The sequence below is a fragment of the Chroicocephalus ridibundus genome, chromosome 2 (assembly GCF_963924245.1).
Source record: "Chroicocephalus ridibundus chromosome 2, bChrRid1.1, whole genome shotgun sequence".
Classification (NCBI taxonomy): domain Eukaryota; kingdom Metazoa; phylum Chordata; class Aves; order Charadriiformes; family Laridae; genus Chroicocephalus; species Chroicocephalus ridibundus.
The window spans coordinates 97,860,330-97,884,001 of record NC_086285.1 but is presented as its reverse complement, the minus strand read 5'-3'; the positions used below and the strand labels follow the sequence as shown (position 1 = coordinate 97,884,001).

At 40.7% G+C, this 23,672-nt stretch overlaps 1 protein-coding gene across 2 annotated transcripts in view; it reads left to right on the top strand.

The window, feature by feature from the left end:
* The window catches only part of TMEM245 (transmembrane protein 245), a 93,898-nt gene that overhangs the window by 44,147 nt on the left and 26,079 nt on the right, over window positions 1-23,672 (top strand). For both annotated transcript variants that reach the window (XM_063326270.1, XM_063326269.1), the window contains 3 exons: window positions 1,316-1,447; window positions 12,508-12,630; window positions 19,238-19,383. In XM_063326270.1, the coding sequence (XP_063182340.1) occupies window positions 1,316-1,447; window positions 12,508-12,630; window positions 19,238-19,383 (401 nt within the window). The remainder of the gene's footprint in view (window positions 1-1,315; window positions 1,448-12,507; window positions 12,631-19,237; window positions 19,384-23,672) is intronic.

The following is a 23,672-nucleotide window of genomic DNA, read 5'->3' as shown; positions in this document are numbered from 1 at the left end:
GGCCTTAGGTGCTACAGCAGTATGGCTGCTGGATAACAATGAACTTGAGATGCGTATTAATAACAATGTTACAAAATTTGTAAATGATACCTAATTCTGCTAGTTAATGGCAAGAGCTGTCTTTGAAAGTAGAACTAGATGAACAGAAAATAGGTTCTTGATACAGTTTACAAATGCAGAAGGCCTGTTGGAGCAAGGTTTTTGACTACTCATATTTTTCTGCTGTAAATAAACTGCCAGCTCAGAAGAAAGACCTCTGTGTTGCCGTGGATTGTTAAAGAGCGTTGCTAATTGTGTATCATCAAGTGTAACAATGCATCTAGGGAGAATTGTAATAAGCAGAAAATGTAATGCTCTTAAGATAAATCAGTGCAGGGACTTCTTGGAATACTACTTGCCATGTATGCCAAAAAAGATAACTGGCATATGTCATTTTGAACGCAGGCTGGTAAGGTTAAAAGTTTTTGGAAAATTCTAACAGAAGTAGTGGGACGCTTATATAAATATCAGAGTTGAGAACTTGAAAAGTCTCTTGCTATCAAAGATTAGGATGAGATCTGTTGTAGTCAATGGGTTTGCTTAGACTTGCTTACAGTAGGAATTTGGCATCCTTCTCTGAAACACTTGTTGCAGTCCCAGATTGAGCCAAATAGTCACATGCTAGACGGTAATCAGGCATGATTCAGTTGATCAATAGGCAACTTCATAATTAGGTGAAGCCACTTAAGGAATCAGCTATTGTGGTTACAGCCATTTCCTGTTGCCTTGCTGTGGTGGAGTTACAAACGTGTAGTCGGAAGAAATCCTCCATGCGTCCAGTTCAGCTTTTAGCTTTTGCGTGACTGAACATTGCCAGTGGAGAAGTAGACACTAATTGTGAGGAAACTAGTTGTTTTGGCTTCTGCTTGTATTTTCCTTTGTGAGTTGTACTGGGAAAAGTTGTACATTGCAAACAGTAAATTACGTAGGCAGTAACTGAAATCATTACCTCTTTCTTGTGTGCTTTCATAAAGAGCAAGATAGATACCATTGTATCAGTCAAGCAATAAAGCTAATGTTTAACTGAGGTCAATCAGTTCAATATACAAAACTGTAATTCTATGGAATAAGTGACTGGTTTTCTGTCAGATTTTAATTTTTCTCAATGTGCAGAGTACTTGCAGGTATTTTTGAGGATGCCAATTCAGGCAGCTTTTAAGTATTTAGATGCATGTTGAATCTATTCCTCATTAAGAAAACATTAGCCTTTGGCTTTCTCATATCTCAAAGTTATTCAAATGTCTGTTTTCTTTACATCTTTGTCTCTCTTTTTAAGAATGTAACACATTCTGGAAGACACAAAGGACACAAATGGCACATAAACCGCCAAAACAGCTGGCTTGGTGATATTCTGGACTGGCAAGATGTTGCATCATTTGTTCATGATAACATTGAAACATTTCTTTCGGTATGTATTTTTGCCCTTATTACCAAATTGGTCTCATTTTTAACTGGTAACAATTCCTCCTTGGACTACCACTAAGGTTATGGATTCAAGTACATGGAAAATATGGAAACACTGTTGGTGTTACTTACAATTACCTAAGCCATTATTGTAAGCCTACATAGGATATAACCATACTACAAGCAGAACTGGTCATGATGAAGATGCCCTCCTAATGTCAGCATCTTCATTAATAGTAGCTTCTCAAACTTCTTTCTTACTGTAACGTTACCTATGTCACCTGCAAGCTGGTTTAAAATGCTTTATGTTATTGTAGCCCTTTCTTTTTAAAAAAGAGACAAATTTGTCTTGGTTATAATTGAGGAAACTATTGGCCAAGAGGTTGTGAAAACAATATTTTTTTTTTGTAGTCTTACTTTCCCTCCCCCCTCAAATTGTTATTCATTGCGTTGAAAGCAGCTTATTTCTCTCTTCTTTTATGAAAGTTCTGTGGAGAATGAAATTAATATTTTACACTATGCGAATTCCTGAATTAATGCACTGGACCTTTCACCTCATGAGGAGAAAAAGGAAAAAGCATTGAAAGCAATCCAAACTGAAGCAAATCTATTTCTCTAAAAAATTAGGTTAAGTCTGCAATGCTTAATATACATAGTTAATCCCTGATATAGTTCATCTTTGACTTGAGCTTTTTTCATAAACTAGAAGTATCTTCAGGTTACTATTTATCCATTTTGGAAGAATATTATTTATACTTAACTCGCAATGTAATGTTTCCGTGGGTGCAATTAAAGCTAGTATTTGCCGTGAGGCAGTTCTTGGTTTGGACTGATGGGCATGTGTGCTTTTTCTGTCTCCCCCTCAACTGCTGCTTAAATGGTTACAGTTTCTATCATAGAAGATCATGTGAGTCATGAAAAGTTGAGAGAAACTTTTTATTGCAGTGAACCTTTTTCCAGTTGGTAGTAAAATTTGCTTAATACTTTCTCAAAGTTGACCCATGAGTGAGGAGAGTTATAAAAACGCACAACACATCATTATTTAAAATCAATATGGAGTTTCCTTCTAGGCAAGAGGGAGAGGAGGAAAAACTACATGGTAAGTGCTAGCCATGTCATTTACAGCATTGGAGCACAGTGTTCAGAAACCATGATAAGTCTGCTTCGATAATCTAAATAGGCTAGAATAATGCGGGAAACAGTGTAAAGAGAATAAATATCTTAGGCTGAAATACACTAATATTAAAATTTTCATCTAGCTAGCATGCTTTGCTTTACTTCGAAAATCTGGTTTAGAAGTTCAGGGAAAAAAGTGCCAGCAGTTGACTTGCTTTCCTGTTTATTTCCATGAACTCATTACTCATCAGCTGTGGGGAAACACCTGTCCTTTTTCTCCATACACTCATGTCCGTAAAAACAGACTGTAAACCAGCCAGCATGGTGTATAGCTCCATATCCTGATTTCACATCCTTACTGGGCAGCATTTTCTTTGCTGGCTTGCTCATCCACAATGCATTGCATAAATATTACTCACACTGGTATTTCAAATTAAAATGGATGAAAATCGATTTCTGTGCTTGTTTAGGCTATTAAAAATTGGAGATGATGAAAATAGAATAGTTTTGACTTAAGTATGGTATTTCTGAGCAAGTTGCTTACCTATCCTAGGATAAAATGGAAGGTAACTGTATTTGGGATTTATGTTTTTATCAGAGCATAAAATCTTTCTCTTGGTATTTTGAAGAGGAATAATGAGTTATTAGAATGGAGTACTGGATTGGGAAGGATCAGTATTTTAAATTATGTGGGTGCTTTTGTGGGATGTTGGTTTTGGGGGTTTCTTTTTTCGGTGGGTTACTTTTGTATTTGGTTTGGGGGTTTTCTGGATTTTTTTTGTTTGCTGTTTTGTGGGACTCTGGGTGGGTGTTTTTTTGGTTGAGTGTGTTGTGTATGGTGGGGATTAAGGGGAGATTTGGGGGCTTGGCACACAGGGGTTTTTCCTGAGGAAGGGAAACACCAGGGTAGTGGAGAGACCTGCCAGGAGCCAGCAGCTCTTGTGGGAGATGCTGATGACGCCTGGGCATTGCCAGAGCAACCACGACACACCCCACGCCTATAAAAAGTAGCCTGGGGAGCACGAGCGACCAGGAGCACTGCCATCAGAGTGGGGCATCAGCCAGGGCCTGGCACAGCAATTTGCATGAAAGGGCGTGCAAGAATGACATAGCCACCCTACCAGCTCAGGGGGTGAGTTCAGTTGGTAGTCATCATCCTCTTGGAAGGAGCTTAGCTATAGTATCCACCTGGTAGCAAGATATGTCCTCTGCACTCGTCAGAACACAGCTCCCACAAAAACACACAGCGATCCATGCCTTGGGCTGCAGGGAGCACCAGAGCCTTTAGCTGGTAACAGAGGGCAGTAGTTAGAACAGCTGTGTGCGATGTGACCAGGTAGGCCATCTGCTCAGCCTGGTGGCAGAGCTACAGGAGGAAGCAGAAAAGTTAAGGAGCATCAGGGAGTCTGAGAAAGAGATAGACTGGTGGAACCACGCTGCCCTCCCTGAGACAAGCAGGAACAGCCACCAGCATAAACCCAAGATAAGGGAATCCTGTATCTTCCCCCTGCCAGGCTGAAGGAAGTAGCTTAAAGGAAAGGAGTGAATGGAGACATGTTCACACTTGGTGTGGCAGACGAACCCCCTCCTTGCCCACCCTGCCTTCCCAGGTGCCCCTGTACAACATGTACGAGGCTCCGGACGTGGAAGGCTAGGCAGTAGGTGATGATGTGAATGACGGTCCATCTATACTAGAGGTGTTGCCAAGGTCAGAAAGCCTACCCCATCTATCATGACCACCTTCTTGTGGAAGAAAAGATGGGTTATAGTTGTAGGCGACTCCCTTCTGAGGGGAAGAGGGGGTCCAATATGCTGGACACACCCTCTTTTTAGGGAAGTTTGCTGCCTCCCAGGGGCCCAGGTTAAGGAAACTTTCTAGCCTGGTACAGCACTCAGACTATTACCCACTGTTGCTCTTCCATGTGAGTGGCGATGAAGCTGCAATGCATAGTCCAAGGCGGGTCAAAAGAGACTTCAGGATCTTGGGATGGTTAGTAAGGGAATCTGGAGCACAGGTTATTTTTTCCTCTCTCCTTCCAGTTGTGGGCACTGACATTGGAAGAAACAGATGGGCCCAGTCTATTAACGCCCATCACCAACACAATTTTGACTTTTTCGATAATGGAATGGCCTACACAGCACCAGGCTTGCTGGTGTCAGATGGGGTTCATCTTTCTCAAAGGGGCAAGAGAATCTTTGCTCTGGAGCTAGTGGGGCTCATTGACAGAAGTTTAAACTAGGCTTGAAGGGGGAGGGGAATAATACCAGGCTTGCCTATGGGAGGCTGTGGGATGACACACCAAGGTTAGAAGGACGGCATGCTAAGTGAGGGCCCTCAGCCTGTTGCATGGTGGCTACGCTGCAGCATGCTTGCAGTTTTATGGAGATGAGTCACGGGCTCCTGAGGTAACAGTAGCCAACAGGGAAATGCCAATGAAATACAACCTCAAAGGAATTAAGAGGTATTCGTCTAAGAAGGTGACATGGCCAACGACCCATCTGAAGTGCCTCTATACCAATGCACACAGCACGGGCAACAAACAGGAGGCATTAGAAGGGACTGGGGGAGTGTAGTTGCTCCCACTGTAAGAGAAGATCAGGTTTGTGACCACCGGAGGAACCTGAACATACAGAATTCTATGGGACCTGATGAGATGCATCACAGAGTACTGAGGGAATTGGCTAATGTAGTGCCAAGCCACTCTGCATGATATTTGAAAAGTCATGGCAGTCAGATGAAGTCCCTGGTGACTGGAAAAAGGGAAGTATTGCACCCATTTTAAAAAAGGAGGATCCTGGGAACTACCACCCTGTCAGCCTCACTTCTGCGCCTGGGAAAATCATGGAACAGATCCTCCTAGAAGCTATACTAAGGCACATGGAGGACAGGGAGGTGATTTGAGACAGCCAGCATGGCTACACCAAGGACAAGTCCTGCCTGACCAACCTTGTGGCTTTCTACAATGGAGTGGTTGCATCGGTGGGCAAGGGAAGAGCTATGGATGTCGTTTATCTGGACTTCTATCTTTGAGTTGGTCCCCCCAGAATGTCCTTGTTTTTGAATTGGAGAGATATGAATTTGATGGGTGAACTGTTTGTTGCATGAGGAATTGGTTGGATGGTCGCATCCAGAGGGTAGTGGTCAATGGTTCAATGTCCAGATGGAGATTGGTGACAAGTGGTCTCCCTCAGGAGTCTGTATTGGGACCAGTACTTCTCAGTATCTTCATCAATGACATAGGCAGTGGGATCAAGTGCACCCTCAGCAAGATTACAGACAACACCAAGCTGAGTGGTGCGGTTGACATATTGGAGGGAAGGGATGCCATCCAAAGGGACTTGAACAAGCTGGAGAAGTGGGCCCTTGTGAACCTCATGAGGTTCACCAAGGCCAAGTGCAGGGTCCTGCACCTGAGTAGGGGCAACGCTTGGTATCAATACAGGTTGGGGAATGAAAGGATTGAGCGTAGCCCTGAGGAGAAGGACTTGGGGGTCCTTTTTGGGTGGATGAAAGGCTGGACATGAGCTGGCAATGTGCACTTGCAGCCCAGAAGGCCAACTGTATCCTGGGCTGCATCAAAAACAGCGTGGCCAGCAGGTCTAGTGAGGTGATTCTGCCCCTCTACTCCACTCTGGTGAGACCTCACCTGGAGTACTGTATCCAGCTCTGGAGCCCCCAACATAAGAAGGACATGGACCTGTTGGAGCGAGTCCAGAGGAGGGCCACGAAGATGATCAGAGGGCTGGAGCACCTCTCCTTTGAGAACAGGCTGAGAGACTTGGAGTTCAGCCTGGAGAAGAGAAGGCTCCAGGGAGACCTTTATTGCATCTTGCAGTATTTAAAGGGGGTTTGTGGGAAAGATGGGGACAAACTTTTTAGCAGGGCCTGTTGCAATAGGACAAGGGGTAATGGCTTTAAACTAAGAGAGGATAGGTTTAGACTAGATATAAGGAAGAAATATTTTGCAATGAGGGTGGTGAAACACTGGAAGAGGTTACCCAGAGAGATGGTAGAACATAGAATCATAGAATGGTTTGGGTTGGAAGGGACCTTAAAGATCATCTAGTTCCAAGCCCCCTGCTATGGGCAGGGACACCTCTCACTAGACCAGGCTGCTCAAAGCCCCATCCAGCCTGGCCTTGAACACTTCCAGGGATGGGGCATCCACAGCTTCCCTGGGCAACCTGTGCCAGTGTCTAGTGGATCTAGTTGAAGATGTCCCTGCACATTGCAGGGGGGTTGGACTAGATGACCTTTAAAGGTCCCTTCCAAGCCAAACTACTCTATGATTTTATACATTTGGACACTTGAAATCAATGCTAACCTGCAATTTTTAAGAATATAACAAGACACAGTACAGTCCCAAACCTGCTTTGACAGTTTTTTAAAACACAAACTATTTGAAGACAGTGAGATAACTGTAAAGAACTGTCTGTGTATATGCAGCTATAGTGAGATTTCCTCCACCTTTGGAAAAGAATAAACTAAGATTACACTACTTGTACATAATAAATACTTCTGCATAGATTGGGGCTAGAGTTTACTGTAGAATAACTGTCTTACTAGCCCCTTGGCTTTCTGAAATATTTCAGAGTAGTGCAGGTGACTCTCTGTACACTGAAAATACAGCTATTTGACAGTGTCATATTGCAATCATGAGAGATAAGCTCTCTTCCATTGATGGAAATCATCGGGAAGTGTTCATCCTCAGTAGTAAGAGAAGGAGCATTTGTTGTAAGAAAAATGTTAAAGGAAGACACATGCAAGTGTTTCACTTCAGGCTTTTCCCACAGTGGGAGAAACTTTCATATTAGAGTTGAAAGCATATAATTAAATCCCTGGTATAGCTGTGCTGGGGAATTACTGGCATTCATTTAGTTTCTAACAATATGCATTGATTCAGTACTCTAACTATGAGTATCAGATAAAGCACAGAAGACTTCTGTACCCCCTTCAAAATGAGCTGTTCATTATAGCAGTATGCTTAGCTCTAGTTTGGTGTAGACAGGCCTTAATTATTCACTCTATAAACACGTAAATAGCCTGAAGATTTAATATGAAGATAAGCTTTTCCAAATCATCAGTTTGCTTTTTTCTAAAAGTTTTGTTGTTAGCAGTACTGCTGCCTTTCAGCTTCGGCTTTGTCAAAGAATTCTTTAAAAGCAGTAGTGTTATAAAGCAGTTCATCCAGTGGTGTGTTTTCAAAGTGGGGTTTATTTCATCCTTTTCTTAATTTGGGGAGAGATCGAGGGTGCATCCTCATTAATGCCTCGAATTTTGCACCCCATGCTCTATTCTAAGGTAGTTTTTCAGGTGAATGAAATATGCAATACATGGCTGGGCTATTAAGATTTAATTTCTGAAACATAAAAGCCTCATTCCTTCCCCACTTGCCTGCTTTTCCATTCATACCCTTTTCCTCTATTTCTTGAAGGCTTGAAACCTTGAAAAAGTAAATTACTGCTGCCTAAATCTGTGAATGATCACTCAGAATTCCCCTGGTGGTATGTGATGTCTCCTAATGTCTCCTTAAATTGATCTTTTTGCTTCTTGCACAAGAATATTCATCATTCCACCAACAGCCGGTATCTCATTCAGAGATTTCCCAGACAGGAAGACAGAAGACCTTCCATTAAGACTGACACAGCAAGCTTCGGCTCAGTTAGGTTTCTCTATCTGTGCCTTTAGCATGGCTGATCTGCGTGTTCCAAATCAAGTCAGATTCTGAAATATTTCACTGAGTTATCATATATCCTAATGTTTCCTCTGCCCCTGACAATTTTTTCAAGTAATCTAAGTTTATAGCTAATAAAGTCTATTCTCAGTAATAATTCAACTACCATGCCTTTTTTTTTTTTTTTTGGCTGGTAAGGTAAGAGTTCAAAGGTTTGGCGTTCTCTTCTTCATAATAGGTGGTGCTTTTTTTGGCATAGGGGAAATTCAACCTGATTCATATTTTTAGAAAAAGAGTTGATTTCTTTACAATCAGAAAGTCAAAGACATGATGCTGGAGGATAGTCCTTTTCTGTTGCTGTTTTGTCTCTGTTTCATGTAAAGGTCAAGCAACGAATGATGTTTTTTTCAAAAATAAGATGTTGAGCCCTGAAGGGCTAGCCCCGATCTTTACGGGTAAACATTTATTTGTAAATCGGCTTTTAATTGCAGCAGGAAGCCTTTGATCTTGTGCATACTGTATTATTCTTCACAAAGTCCATTGCTTGTCTTATACCTTAAAGGTTTATTGACTTATTCTGTTGTCATTTTTGAGTTGTCAGGATGATACATCTTCATGAACAGAAAAAAATTTTAGTGTAGAGAAGGTCAAGTATTTTTCATAATAACTCTTTAAGTCCGGTTTTATTCCCTTTATAAATCTGTTAATGATCTCTGTAATCAAATTAGGTACGTGAATTTACATGGCTTACAGAAGTTTTTTGACTTGAAGTCCTCAGCAAATAACTTGTTTTCGTCAAGTGCCTTTTAAACCTTGCTTTCTGCTATTGCCCAGTTTTAAGTGGCCAGTAGGGCACCTTAGATGGCTAAGAGCATTAAATGCAATTTTGATTTCTTGCCTGTTACAGATTAGAAAGGCACGCATATCACAGTGTGATGCATAAGGGAGTCTTGAGTTCTTTACAACTCTGTAGCTCTTCTAAACGCTGCTACTTACAAAGCAGTGTTTTGGGGAAAGAGGTGTGGTTTCCAGTTCTTTAATAACAGTAATGTTAAAAGTATTATTATTGCATAAATATTCACACTTAGTAGTGTTTTGGAGAACTGGTCTCAGCTGACAAGGTATTAGAAGTTGTTTATGCGTAGTAACTGAGCTCATTAACTCAACTGCAGTATGTTCTGGGAATCAAATGGCATTATGAACTCTTAGGTGCAGATACACGTATATTGATTTTGTGACTGTTAGTGGAGTATTTGAGCGCTTCGTGATACTGTATCCAGTAACGATTAATGTCTGCTATGTCTGTCTGCTCATCCTAGCGATGAGAAGCATGTGTCTTGAAATTTTAATGGTACATATGCATAAAGAGGAACTTCCTCTGTAGCTGGAGACGCATCCTAAAAGATGCACTTGCTTTCATAAGACATACCGAAGCTGAATGGAAGGCAATATCCACACTTATTCTAAAGTAAATGCTAGTGATAACTAGTTCAACAGTTCTGATCAATGACTCTACCTAACAAGGATGTTCTTCTAGGAGAACCATTCCCGATATTGATTGAACTACCTGATAACTGCATTCAAACTAACAGCAGTTGTATATTCCAGGTCATCAGCTCCTTAGGCTAAAACTTCTAGGGAAAGTGTTAAACAAATACAGCCTGTACTGGAGGAACATACTATTTTGAAGGAAATTTTCCCAGCCCCCACCAGATGTATGCTCCCTTGTAGCAGCTGGAATGAGTCCCTCTCCTTGTGAACTGCTCACCAATATCAGCTCAGCTGCTGTGTTGACAGTGATGACAGTGTGCGAGCGAGGGAAATAACAATTGCTGTGGCTAGGACTTAGAAGACTGATAAATCAAGCTGGTTTTAATCTTTAAACTGAAAGTTTACTAGACCAACTTTCATTAACAACACGCTTCATGCTAATGGTTTGTTTTCCAATCTACTACTTGTTATTGTTATGTATTCAAAGTGGTCAGTCCTTAACAGTCATAGCCTACGTGAACTGTGAGGTTAGAATACCATCACGTGGTGATGCTGATAGCCACTATCCTTGATGATCTGAGTCACGGAAGTCAAAGTGACCAGGCTCAAGAGCTCTTAAATACAGAAGGGTGGAACTGAAATGGACATCTTTTTCCTCTCAGATTAAGGAGTTTATCCTTTCATAAAGTGTATTTTTGTTTCTGGACAACACACACTCCTTGACCTCTGCCCTGGATTATATGTTGTGTGATACCTGGAGAGGCATTACTTTTCCAGGTCATGATAGGTGCCTTATCCTGCTACTTGCCTGTTTGATTTTGATTCCCTCCCACCCCCACCCCCTTCCTTAGTTGCTACTGCTTTTTCTTAATGCAAAAGCAGTCTTTTCCTAGCTCTTACGATTGCGTCTCTTCAATACCTTCTTCCTCAATTAACTGCTTGTCTTTCGGGGGCTTTTGTTTTCAACCTGTGTCCCTATTTTCAAGGCCTTTGCTGCTGTTCTGTTATTGAACTTCACATCATAGCAGGAGACCTGTGGCACCAAGCTCCTGTTCACATTCCAAGTTCTAGTAACAGCCTTAAACATCTGGGACTGGAGCCTTGCACAGTTAGCATACAATTTACAGCCTGTTTATAGCAATGGCAGTACTATTCTTACTGAATACCAACTGAAAGGCCTCTGCTTTACTACAGACTATTCCCTTGAAAAAAAAGCTTTCTTCTGTGTTTACAATCCTCATTGTGTAATGTACATTTAATAAAGTTACCTGGCAGCTGCATGAATTTACGCTGCTGTACCCGCAGAATGAATTCTTAATTTGTAGAAAGAAGGGGACAAGTTCCAGTGGGAGAACATTTTTCAGCAGGATGTCCTCTTCACTTCTAACCTCACTTGAATTCTCAACAGAGACTAATAAAATCTATTGAAAAGTTGAGCCTTAAAATTCATAATTCCCATTAAGTAGTAAGAAGCATGGACTAAGTAGATCTTTCTGTTTTTACTATGTGTTGAATTCCCTGTCACTTCTTCCAGCACTTACTCCTTCCCAAGTTTATGCTTAATAAATTATCTTCTATATGTTTCACTCAGTTCTAAAGGAGAGGTGATCTCATGGCTCACACTCCTTTGTCTGCTCTACAAATGCCAGCTACTGGGGTTTTTTGTTTGTTTTGGGATTTTTTTGTTTGTTTTTAATTCAGTCTAATTGATTAAGATATTAATTAAACCAAGAGTAACTGTTTTAAAGTCTTCACTTACAGCTTTGAATCTGGAGAAAGGTTTTTGTGTCAGCTTTTACAGCTTATCCGGTTATATTAGTTAGTATGAAAGAAGGTATGGCTTTTTGTTTGTAACCTTGCTTCTTTTATATGTTTGAATCACTTTGGCTGATACATCCTTACTGTATTACTTCTGAATGAAATATTTGTTATGAAACTACTGTGCATTGCATTTAGGATGCCTCTATGTGCCATGCCACTATGTCCTTACTGTCTCATGAAGTTGCTGCCCTATTCGGATAGATGTGGCTGCATCCACACATAAACTAAGTCGGCTGTAGTGTAGTGGGTATTCTATGTTTAAAGGCATGTCTCAAAACTACTCTTTTATTATCTGTAACTAATAAGCAATCAGTTCCCCAAGCCAGTACAACATTTAATAGATCGTCTAGAATTGTTTGATTTATTTTCCATAGTTGCTTGACTAACTGATGCATCCATCCCTACTCAAAATCACAACTTGGGTAGTTGTCTGTAGACATTATAAAAATTAACACATCTCATAAACATGAAGTGTTTTTAAAGCAAATTTATTAAAGCAGTAATTCTATTATTGGATTTGAAGCTGTCTTCAGATTTATTTCTACCTTGTAATGTTGTTCCATGGTTTTCAAGTTTAAGCATTTCTGCTTTTGAAAAGATGTTTTTTCTCTCCCAAGACAAGATCTGCTTTCAGTTGTTGGTGATGTTAATCACAAAAACAGGTGCCACTGCATCTAGATTTTTTAGCAGTTTTACATAATGAAATAGCTTTGAGCATTGGGAGAAAAATTCTAAAACCTTGTAACCGTCTACCTAGAAACTTGTCTTTAGTAAAGGAGACGTTTTCACTGGATATTATCAGCTGTAATTTAGGAGTGAAGGAAGATTTTTTTCTTTTTTTTTTTTAAAAATGTTTTATTTGTATGGCTTGATGGAGGTGAATCACTCTGTAAGCAGTTCTCTGTCCTAGCTAATACCATATGGTGCCTGACTTTGTCTTTGCTTCCCGCTCCTTTTCCAGATCCTGGAGTCTCTGTGGATAGTGATGAGTCGCAACGTGAGCCTCTTATTTACTACAGTTACAACATTAGTGACAATCCTCTTCCATAGTGGGACAGCTCTTCTCAATTTTGTGCTTTCAGTGGTAAGTAGTATGTCATCGGTTTACATGGTCCATTTTACTGAAGGAACCTAATTGCACCTGTTGTAGCAATGAAAAACCACACCTAAAGCATTGAAAACATCGTCTAACCTTATCTAATACCAAAATTCTTTAAGGTTTTGCAACATTCAGATCTGTTATTTGGGGGGACATTCTAGGAAAAAGGGCAAGATCTGTGTAACTTCCACATTAAGGAGCTGGCAGTTTTCCTGTCGTTCTGTTCGTGGAAAGTTCTTGTTTCTGGCCTTGAAGACACTGAGCTGTAACTTGTGATATCCTATGTAACTACCAAAATCTGATGGTATGTCCTTATAAGCATATCCTTAAACAAGCCAATGCTCTCAGAAGAGAGGAAAAATTGTTGCAGAGAAATGTCAACAAAAGTATTTATTTCACAAGGATTACCTTATATTCCCTTTTTTTAATGAAGAGTTTTCAGCAGATGTTTGTGAGGGGCTTATTGTGTTTTTATTTAACCTCTGTGAGCTCTTAATTGCAGAATGCTTCCTACACAAAGTTAATTCATATTAATGTTGTTGCCCACACTAAGTAGTAGTCTCTGAAACCTTTTTATTAGAGGGGTTTTCTTTAAAGGATGTATTAATTTTCAGTGTATTGTGTGAGCTGGAGCTGGATGTTTATAGTTTCTTCTCTTTCTAAATGCCACAGCTGTGTGGAGTAATTTATAAAAGTAGAGATATCTTCTTTCTTCTCATTTGCTGTGACAGGTGTTCCTTGAAATAAAAATCTCCTAAAACAACCTGTAATAGTTGAAACAGAGCTGAAAGCTTGTGATCACCTTGATCTCAGACTGGGACTTTTTCCTGTTTTAACTAAACAAATACTGTTCTTGGAGGCTTGACCAAAAATCCATGTGCTGGATTTTGGTTCGCGATTCAAAAACATTGGTTAGAAAGCAAAATGTTTTGCCAGTTTAACTTCACTGCCTTCATTGATGCTTGCTCAGGAGGGAGATCCTTGTAGACAACGCTGCAAAACTGAAATAATGTTAAACAGCATTTCAAGGCAGCTATGTGGGTTCTCTTCAGAATTCAAGAAAGAACAGCTCCCAATAAGACTTAATGGAATGGTTGTCTTGAACTGAAAAAAATCACTGCTGCTTAATTTTGTTGTTCTCTAGTTGTCTTTCAGTTAGTGAAAACTGCAAGGGAATATTTCATTTCTTTTTTTCCGTAGTCCACAACTTCACCTGTGATGACACATTGAAAACAGCGTCTTAGAAGTTACTTAAAAATGACAAAATTTGGGTAATAATTGCAGATGATTTCAATGCACTCATTGCTCAGACGGAAAATTTAGCTCTAGATACCTAATGGCTTATACCAAGTTCATCACATCCTCTTGTATTATTCTCCCTTTTTGTGTGTCAGCAGGGTCCTGCCACTTGCAGTCAGCTGGTTTAGCACACCTAGTTGGGATACTGCTGTTTTGGAATTCCTTTAACAATTAGATGCCCTAAAAGCTACTCTGTTTCCTCCAGTTCTGTTGTAGGTTGAACACGTTACTTAAAAATGGTCATGTAAAGCTTTCCCCACCAAAACACATCAGTTCTGCACTCTTGGTTTCTTGGATTTGACCATGAGCCTTCCACTTTGCAGTCCTGGTGATCTTACATATATAGGAAAGATTTGTTTTAATACATGTATATGTTCGTTCTGTAGATGCTTGATAATGGTAGTCTTTGAAATGCAAACAGCAGAACTGATAAATTAGAAATACTTAAACTTTTAAGAAATAAGGCAAAAAGTCACTGAACAACTTTGTCCTGTTAACTGTTCTTCAAATATGCCAGGGTAAAGGGTTATGCTTGCCTCCATTTCTGTGCACAGAAGATGTCATGTATAAGTATTGGTGTTCTTGTAACTGTATGAGCTGCCTCTGTTGAAGGCATTTAAAATTTGCATGCCCACCTGAAGAGTGGTTATTAATGCTGTGGGAGAGTGCTATAACTTAGTCTTGTTTGCGCTGTACATTTCATAAGCCGTTCTGTCTATTCGGAGGTATGGTTTCTCCTCTTCATGAAAGTCTTTTGCAAAGGTTCTTGCTACAGAAACCGAACAGATTTTCTTAAAACACAAAAAGGTAACTTAATGGAACTTGTTTTAATAGTGTTTGTCGTGGGTCTGTTAACAGCTTATAACTGAAAGAGAAAGGACTTAAATTTTAGGATGTTCAGTAAACAGCATTCACTAAATAAAGATTAACACAGGCCATTACTCGGGGCAATAAGTAAATGAAAATGCTAGTTGTTGCAAGAATTTAGTTGAGCCTTGAAGTACTTTTTAGGATAATTTAACTGAGCTGTCCTGGAGTCCATATAGAAATAATATAACTGCTTCGTAATTTTTCCTCGTGTGTGGTTTTTTTTTCCCCTTCCGCTGCAACAGCTCAATGCGATAAGCAAAGAAAATCCAGATGTGACCCTAGGATAAATCACTGCAGCTTCCTTAAATTTTGTGATGTGCATTCTTACTGAATCCCATTTGGTATTATGTCATTGTTAGATTTACCTGCTATTCACATTCCTTCCTTCAGAGCTGAAGAAAGAAACCCTCCAAATAAGGAGGAGAAGACCAGAAGTAACCTTAACACTTCTTTTTCTTCTGGGATCTCAAGGCATACTTACATCTTTTGCTGTAGTGAGATTTTTATTTTTTTTTCAATAGCTTTCTTTCCAAGGGTTGATAGCTTTCAGAATTTATTTTTTTCTTTAGGCTGAGATTTCAGCATGAGCTGTTTTCTTCTATCTTTTGGAAAGTCTGGAATTACGAAGTTCGTGGTTTCCTGGGAAAACTCTCTCTGTTCTCCAGTAAGGAGAAGGAGCTTTTGTATAGAGTTCATTTTGAACGTGAAGGCAAATGGTTTCAGAGTTCTTTGATTGTTCTAGTTTAGTTGCCGCATCCTTTCCCCATGTCCCCTTTTTAAAAAATGCAGTTTTGGAATGGAATTCTTACATTTTGAATGGACCGAACCCTAAAGCCTAGGTAGTCGGCATTCGACCATATTTTGTGTGTCTCTATGGTCCAGCCAGCAGTGTAAGCTGAAAAAGCTCACTCTCTTGAAAATGCTATGTCTGTGTTTTGACAAAAGATGTATTTAATGGGCTACTGAGGGAAGGTTTTTTTCTAAATGTGAAACAGAAGGAATTATTTTAAATTATGTCTAGGTAGAGCTGTGTTTAAAAGAAAACTCTACTCCACCTTTAACTGTACTCTGATTTTTTTCATTTTACAGAATTCTTAGCTGCTACAGAAGGGTTATTACTAGTTTGAAGTGGCACAAACTAATTTAATTTTTCCAACAAGATAATTCCTGAAGTGGTTAGCTTTTCAGCTGATTACATTTCAGTCCGTTTTTTGAATAAAAATTAAAATAGTGAATTTTATTTTGATAAATTGTTCATAAAATCGAGCTTTAAAGCGTGGAAATAATGGACCCTTTGTTCAGAACCTCTGTTTTGAAAATAGATCTTCCATCAAAATATTCAGTAGGGGGTAACCTGTGTAGCATATCCATCCATTATCCAGTAAGGCTGTATTCAGATCCTCAACAGACGTTTGAAATCTGATCATTAGTGACAAGAGTGCCACTTCTATTTCACTTCTGAATATGAGTTCTTACCCGCACAGACATGCACATGGATGTATATATATGTCTGTGTGTGTGTGTATAGATATGCATACATGCACGCGCGTGCACAGATACTCTGCTCGTACTCTGTTACAAAGATCAGAGGAGAAGAGCTCCATTTGGCTGATGGGCATCTACAGTCCTGTGGCAAATAGGCAAATTTTTGGTGCTGTGATTAAAAAAAATAAAAAAGCCAAGAACAAAGCTTTTGGTCAGAAAATTGAGTATGAAAGGCAGGTAGGAAAATATTTCCCAAGTCTATGGACTTGCTACACAAGCAATTAAGCCATGAGTTTCCCGACATATGTGGAAATGCCGAATTACCATTTTAGTACAGTGTTTTTACCCATAGCTTTCTCCTTTAATTCAGTCTATCCACCTCCTCAAATTAGACTATTAACGTTTCAGGCTACAGAACAAATTCTACAGCAAGAAATAGTAATCCATCAATTTTTTAACAATGGAAGGATCTTATTATTTTCTCTTCGGTGAATTCTCCTCATAGTCATCAGCAGGATCTTGAATGATTGCTTAGGAAACAATTTAGGTAATGTTTGAAATCTTGGATATCCTGTAAAAGCGGTCTGAAAACTTTCAGACTCCAGTTGATATTGGGTAGGACATACCTTTTTTTTTTTGCTGCTGAATATGCTATTGAGGGTATTGTACCTGTTTGAAGAGTCAGCAAGCCACTTGATGACAGATTACTATATTCTGTGACTACTGCTTCTTTTTGTATTTCTGTACCTATTGAGCTAAAGCAAATTTGTTAGTTTCTAAATTGCAGATAATGTAAAATTCAGTTGATTTTGTATGGTGCTGTTGTTACAGGCATCTTGCCTTAACAGAAATTGAGCTAGGTGTGTATGTTTTCCTAGCTTGTAGTTCAGTTTAACACCATTTTATTCCATTGCTGTTCATCCCCAGCTGTCCCTTTGGCTTTTACAGTTGAGGTGGGTATGTGTGTGTTGGTGTGCTGGTACTCCCTAAGAAAGCAAGTTTCTTCTGTAAATACTGGGGAAGAACAGCTTTTCCAGTCAGTACAGGTGCTGTGCGTTGTTGCCATTTGAACTAATCCCCAGCTCTTACTCACCACCTGCCTCAAGTCAGCCCTGTATGTTTCTCATACCACAGGGAATCAAGCTTTGCCTGTGGGCTGCAGTTAATTTGCTTGTTCCCTGGCTGCCGTATTCTTTTCAAAAGGCAACATCTTCAGAAGTTAGCTTAGGCTGTCCTAATAAAACGAGATCCAGTGGAGCTGTTTTTCACTTTGCCTTTCTTGAGTGTCAGAATGAGTGGATATTGTACTTAAAGCTCTATGCAGCCTTCTGTGTTGAAAGCTGCACTGCAAGAAGGATCTGTAGCCGGATCCCAGTGGAAGGAAGACAAAACGTCACCCGGATGCCTGCTTCGGTATAGGGATATTTGTAGCAAAATCAGGAAATACTGCAGTAGCTTAGGAGAAATGGCAGGCCCTATCAAGGAGGAAATAACCATACTTGCAGCATTACAGAGGATGCTAAAATCCTAGTCAAGTGTTAAGATTTTCTCATTTGAAATTGTAACAAAACATAGCTGATATTGCTACTGGTACTGGATTATTTGCCATTAAACCAAGACCTAATTCAGGGGGTTTTTTTTATGATCTCAAAATGAATGTTAACTGTGCTGATGTAATCACTTTTTTTAATAGATAAATTGATTTATTGCCCAAGGCAGAAGTTACACACCTGGGAAGATGGAATACAGCCTACACCTCTATATGACGTTTTGAAAAGGGGTCACAATAGGTTAACAGCTGAGTGTGACTTCCAAGTTAAAGGCTGGGAGGGTGGGGGTGAAGCAGCAGTGACATTTTACTGGGTAGAAAGGAATTAGAGAGAGAGACAAATGGATGGCATTCTTGAGACTGGTAATGGAATACTGCATGTTGTGCTGTCTGCGTGTTTTTTTTTTCTAAGCGTGTTCAGAGGAAATGCGGGAAAAGGGCATGAGGTGTCCGGAAACTGGATAAAATGCTTGAAAGTAAGAGACTTACGGAGGTCAGGCTGTTTGGCTTATTGAAAGATTAAGATGTGGTTTATTCTAGCAATACGAGTAAATTGGAAATAAGGAAAGTGAAAGAATTCTTTGTAATCTTGGGAAGAAAGAATAAAGATCGAAGGCTTGCAGATGAAGCAGGTATAATCCAAATATTTTCCTTGTTAGAGGTATTTTGTTTCAAGCTGGACACATTTCTGTAATGTATGCTGAGCCCACTAACAGGAAAATAAGGAAGACATAGTAGACTAAAACATACAGGAAGCTAATACATCTGATTTTATTTTTTGGGTCTTTAAACTGAAAAAATGAAACTGCCATTACTTCTACTGAGACTCTGAGACTCATCTTCAGACTCACAGGAGTATTCCTTCAGAATTGCCAGCCTAATAAACATTATAAATTTTCTGTTTGTGTGGTTTTGTTTTATTCATCTCTGATACCTAGCTGCATAATGACTCTTGAGACAACTCAGATTTATGTGGTGGGTTTTGGTTTGTTTTGGGTTTTGATTTGTTTTGGTTTTTTGTTGTTTTTTTTTGGTTTTTTTTTTTTTTAAAGAATAGATGTTACTAATCATCAACTCTTTGATCTGTCGAACATGCTGGGGGAGGGGGGAACAACAAAAAAACCAACCAAACACAAAACCCCCCCACCCAACTGGAATATGTGACTTTGGGAAGAGGCTGAACAGGGTTAAAAGTTTCATAACGTTTAGTTGTAACTGTTAAGTCCTTTGTGGAGCAGGGGAGAATATTATTCTTCTAGCTCTGTGTGTTTCTCTAAATCCAAGCTTGTGGAATAGTATTTTTGTCCTTTCCAATCAAGTTCAGTACCTGGAGCACAGCTGGAAAGTATTTATTGCCTTTTAATTTAAAACTCCAATTTTTTTTTGCAGGTGATTTTTCTGACCACGTTGTTCTACCTATTGAGTTCCAGTGATGAGTACTACAAGCCAGTAAAGTGGGTGATAAGCCTGACACCTTTGTCTCAGCCAGGTCCCTCCTCAAATATAGTTGGCCAATCTGTGGAGGAAGCAATAAGGTATGTTGTTGATTTCTTGCCCTTTCTGGAAAATTCTTTTTAAAATTTGATGTTCAGCAAAAAATACTTAGCAATTGCAACAGCTCATGTTTCAAAGACGAGTTGCAAATCTCAAAGATTTTCCAGAACCTAGCACTGATGATTTTTCCCCCTTGATTGTTAAGAGAGCAATTTGACTGGACTTGCCTAAAAACAAAAATCAGAGATCTGTGCTGTAGCGAAGACCAGTATTTTATAAAATTGATAACACTTGTGACAACCCTAACCCATGAGGAAGCAGCGTGTTTGCAGCTATGCTGACATTAATGGCTAGAGCAGCTCATTAGGAGCAGATTCATACAGCAAAACAGTTGAAATGGAGGACCTGACACCTGTGCTGTACACATTTCAGAGTTACTTAGTTTGAACTATTTTTAGGCTAATCTTGGGGACTAAGTACCCATTTGCTGCTGGAGTGTATTAGATATGCTCCTAGAATGCATTTTCCAGTTCAGTTTTATCTGAGAGAAATCTAGTTGATAATATCCGTGATCCAAATTACACCAAAGGGAACAACAGGGGAGTGCTCTCCTTATCCCACTTAAATCACTACTGTACTGCATCTCCAGAGTGTATCCACAGTGTTTCGTGCTTAATTACCATTCTTATGTTTCACCTGTAAACTACTACAGTAACTGAAGAAGGATTTTTTTATTTTTTTAAGTATGATTCACTGAGATTTCACAATAAAGCCATTTTTGGGGTGGTACAGTAATGTATTTCATTCATCACAGGTGAATGAAACTGTCAGCTATCACCTGTTAGCAGCTTGAAACGCTGACATGTTGATAACGTAATAAATGGATTTTAAATAAGGTATTTAAGTCATAGCTCACTTTTTTGAAAAAGTTGGTGGACTGAACAAAGTCAACAGACTCCAGGCCAAATTCTATACAGCCATTGTCTGTTACAACACGGCTTTCTGTGTCATCTTGCACACACATACGAAACATGAATAGACTTTAAACCGGCAATGTGTTAATACTGCTTTCCGAATTCATTGCCAAATGTTTGCCATTGTTCTTAGGTGTACTTTACAAGTGAGCGTTGTTATCTATTACTGTAATTAAGTTGTTTCTGTGTACATTTTTACAATGAGAAGGTTATATCATGCTATGTAAGATCTTGACAATGATGATACCTGCTATCATCGTTTGAAATAAAGGGGCAATCCAGGTAGAAAGCAGCAAATTTGGAATTCTGCCAAAAAGTTAATAGCCCTTCTCTTGAGTGACTGCCACTGTGTTTTCATTGATCACATGGTTAATATCTCAGTTTTATCTCTTCTGACAAATGCAGGCAGATTTAGAAACTGAAACTTGTCTCACAAATTGTTCTCTCTAGCCCTTGGTAGAGGGGAACAGTGTCAAAAAATAAGGTGCGGCTTCTCTGAGCATGGATACTCTGCAAGGAGGATTGTATTAAGTGCAATTTTAAGTTTATAGGTCTGTGACACAGGTGACCCAGGATATTTGTCAGAGTTTAGAGTGGTGGAAAGAAAGAAAATAATGTTAGAGAAGCCACAGGAAAACACGTAGGAAATAGCCAGCATGCATCAGTAACTGCAAATACAATGAGAAAAAGCCAGCGTCCGGAGAATGCGGAATGTGAAGCTGCTTGTCATACTTAGTCTGTGTGTTCACTAAGGTAACCTGAATCAGTCGTTCATATTTTTTGGACTAGCATGTACTCGGTGTCTTATTTGAATTCTTTGGAATTCTTCTTCTGAGATGTTCAGAAGTTCCTCTCTCTTGCTCAGTTGTACCTAAGGATTTATCATGCTTACAGATTAGCTTGCATTCCACTCAATACTTATTGTGATCTTCAGTATGTAAATATGAAGAGTATAGTAACAAATTCCCATGAGTTTATGCATGCCTAATTTGTTGCCACCTGAAAAACAATTGACAGTGCAAGTCATTTCTGTTGTCGCGAAGCAGCAGCTATCCTTTGTTTTTGAAGATGTAGATGAAGATGTTGCTGGAGGGATAGGAACCTAAAAATGGCATGTTCACCTCATCTATAAAAGGCATGCAAAATGGATATTAATGCTTGGTGGTAGGATGGGAGCAAGAGGCTCCATTTGTATTATGAGTTATCAAATAATTAAACTTCTGTAGTCACTTTCCACAATAGACTGACAGCATTAACACAACATGAATTCAGCCTCAAAATATGCATTCAAGTGAACCAAAAGTATAGAAAGATCAGTTTATAAATCTTGAAAGTCACCAACTCCCATCACTCTTCATCAGGACATAGCATGTGCACAAAACTAAGAGTGCATCTAGCTAGTCCTATCCGGAGGGCAGGGTTCCTCCTGGCAAGAGACGCAGTTACATCTCTGTTGCTCATGGACCACGTGACATGAAAACACTCTTCTTCAATGTTGTCATTCACTTCTGTTGCACATCTGCTTGAAATGCATTCATGTAAAGCACTGGGGAACTTGGATACAATCGAGGAAGTCTGTTCCTTTGTGTCCTTTGCCATTTATTTGTGAGCAGAAGAGTAAGGGGGAAAGAAGGCCGCAATCAGCAAAAGGTTTCTATAGCTCAAGAAATGCCTTAACTTGAAGCTGTTATCCAGCAAGCACCTAATCAAACAAAGACCTTTTCTCATTGCAGTTACTCTTATTAGAGCTGTGTTGTGATTTTTTTTTTTTTTTTTTTGTCCAGACTATAAATAGCTATAGATTTTATAAATATCTTTTTAACTCCCTTGGTGATGAGTTTCTGACCCAATACTGACAGTGTTAAGTTTCCACTTGAGTAGTGGGAGGAAACAAAGATGCAGCTGTGGTGACCCTGCAGGAGTTTTAAAGAAGTTGAAGGGAATCCTTCTACAAGTCATGGGATGAAATGCCCTCCTGGCCTTTGACAGGAAATCTGCTTGTCCAGGACAGAAGGGAGGCAAAATGCCAACAGTGTGTATCGGGTGGTGGAAACCAGCAGGGATTCTCCAAGGGCAAGTGATGCCATGCTTGACCCAAGAGCTTGCTTGGCTAGCCTAGTGGTGGTACAAGGGCAGAGCAGTGAATGACAGCAGATGACTTGGAGGCACATGAGGGACAAGGTGACATCAGGGAACACCCAGGACAGCTTCAGCAAGGTCAAGTTGTGCCGGGACCAACATGAGCCTTGCTTTGAGGAGATGACTGTCCTGCCTGGACAAAGGCAGAGCAGCCACTGCCTTTGACTTCAGCGAGGCCCATGACACGGCCTCCCACGGTAGCCTCCCACCGTATCCAGATGGGTGAAGCATGGACAGGAGCAGGGGACTACACAGTGGGAGGACCACTGCCTTGTGCTCAGCAGGACAAATCCCACCCGCGGGACAGCTGCTCGTACTGGTGTGCCTGAGGTCAGCGGTGGGGCTGATGCTGGCCTGAAGTGAGGGCCTGTGTGGTAGTGGGGCAGGCCACCTTCCACAAGGTTTTGGGTGTCCCTTGCCATCTGGGAAGGCAGCAGCTTGATGGAAGCCAGGCCCTCTTCTCTCCTCTCCTCTGGGGCTCGATGCAGAAGAGGTGGCACCTCTTCACAAGGGGTGGTGGTGGGGGGATGGGAAAGAAGGGCCCATGCAACCATTGACAATCAACAACAGAAGTGTTCATTGGTGGGAGATGTTGCAGGTGAGCCTGCAGGATGTCCACAGAGTTTTTCTTCTCCCAGCTAATGTTGGGTGCAGAGGCTGGGCTGCCCACAGGGATCTGGCCAGGTGGCTCCTGCGAGGCCGTTAGTGCGATCTCACAGAAGGAGCCAGGGTGTGCTGGTGTAGTGCCAGGTCATCCCCGTGCAGGTGGATCCACTTCCATGGGTTCTTCTTGGTCCTGAGGTAGCCGTGCTTCCATTGGTTCCTCTTGGTCTTGAGGTGGGGCCACTTTCATGGGCTCCACGCTGCTGCCTGGTGTAATGGCAGCTGTTGGCCACACGCCATGCCTTGGTGGGTTGGCACACGTGGCCTGCGCATTGTTCTTCAATGCCAACGCCTGGGGGTCTCACACCATTCCCCGGCAGGCAGATGCGCTTGGGCTGCGCACCGTTCCCTGGTGGGCCTCCAGCCAGGCACTGCGTGTGGTTGATGGCAGAAGTGAGGACACTGGTGCTCGTGCCATGAGGGATGATGTTCCTCCTCCTCCTGTTGCTGCTGATTGTGCTTTCTAGTCCTGGGAGGTGCCTTCCTCCTCCGCAGTTGCAGGGAGCAGCTCTGGGGCGGCCCATGCCAAGGTGGGCAGCCATCTGCCTTGCTAC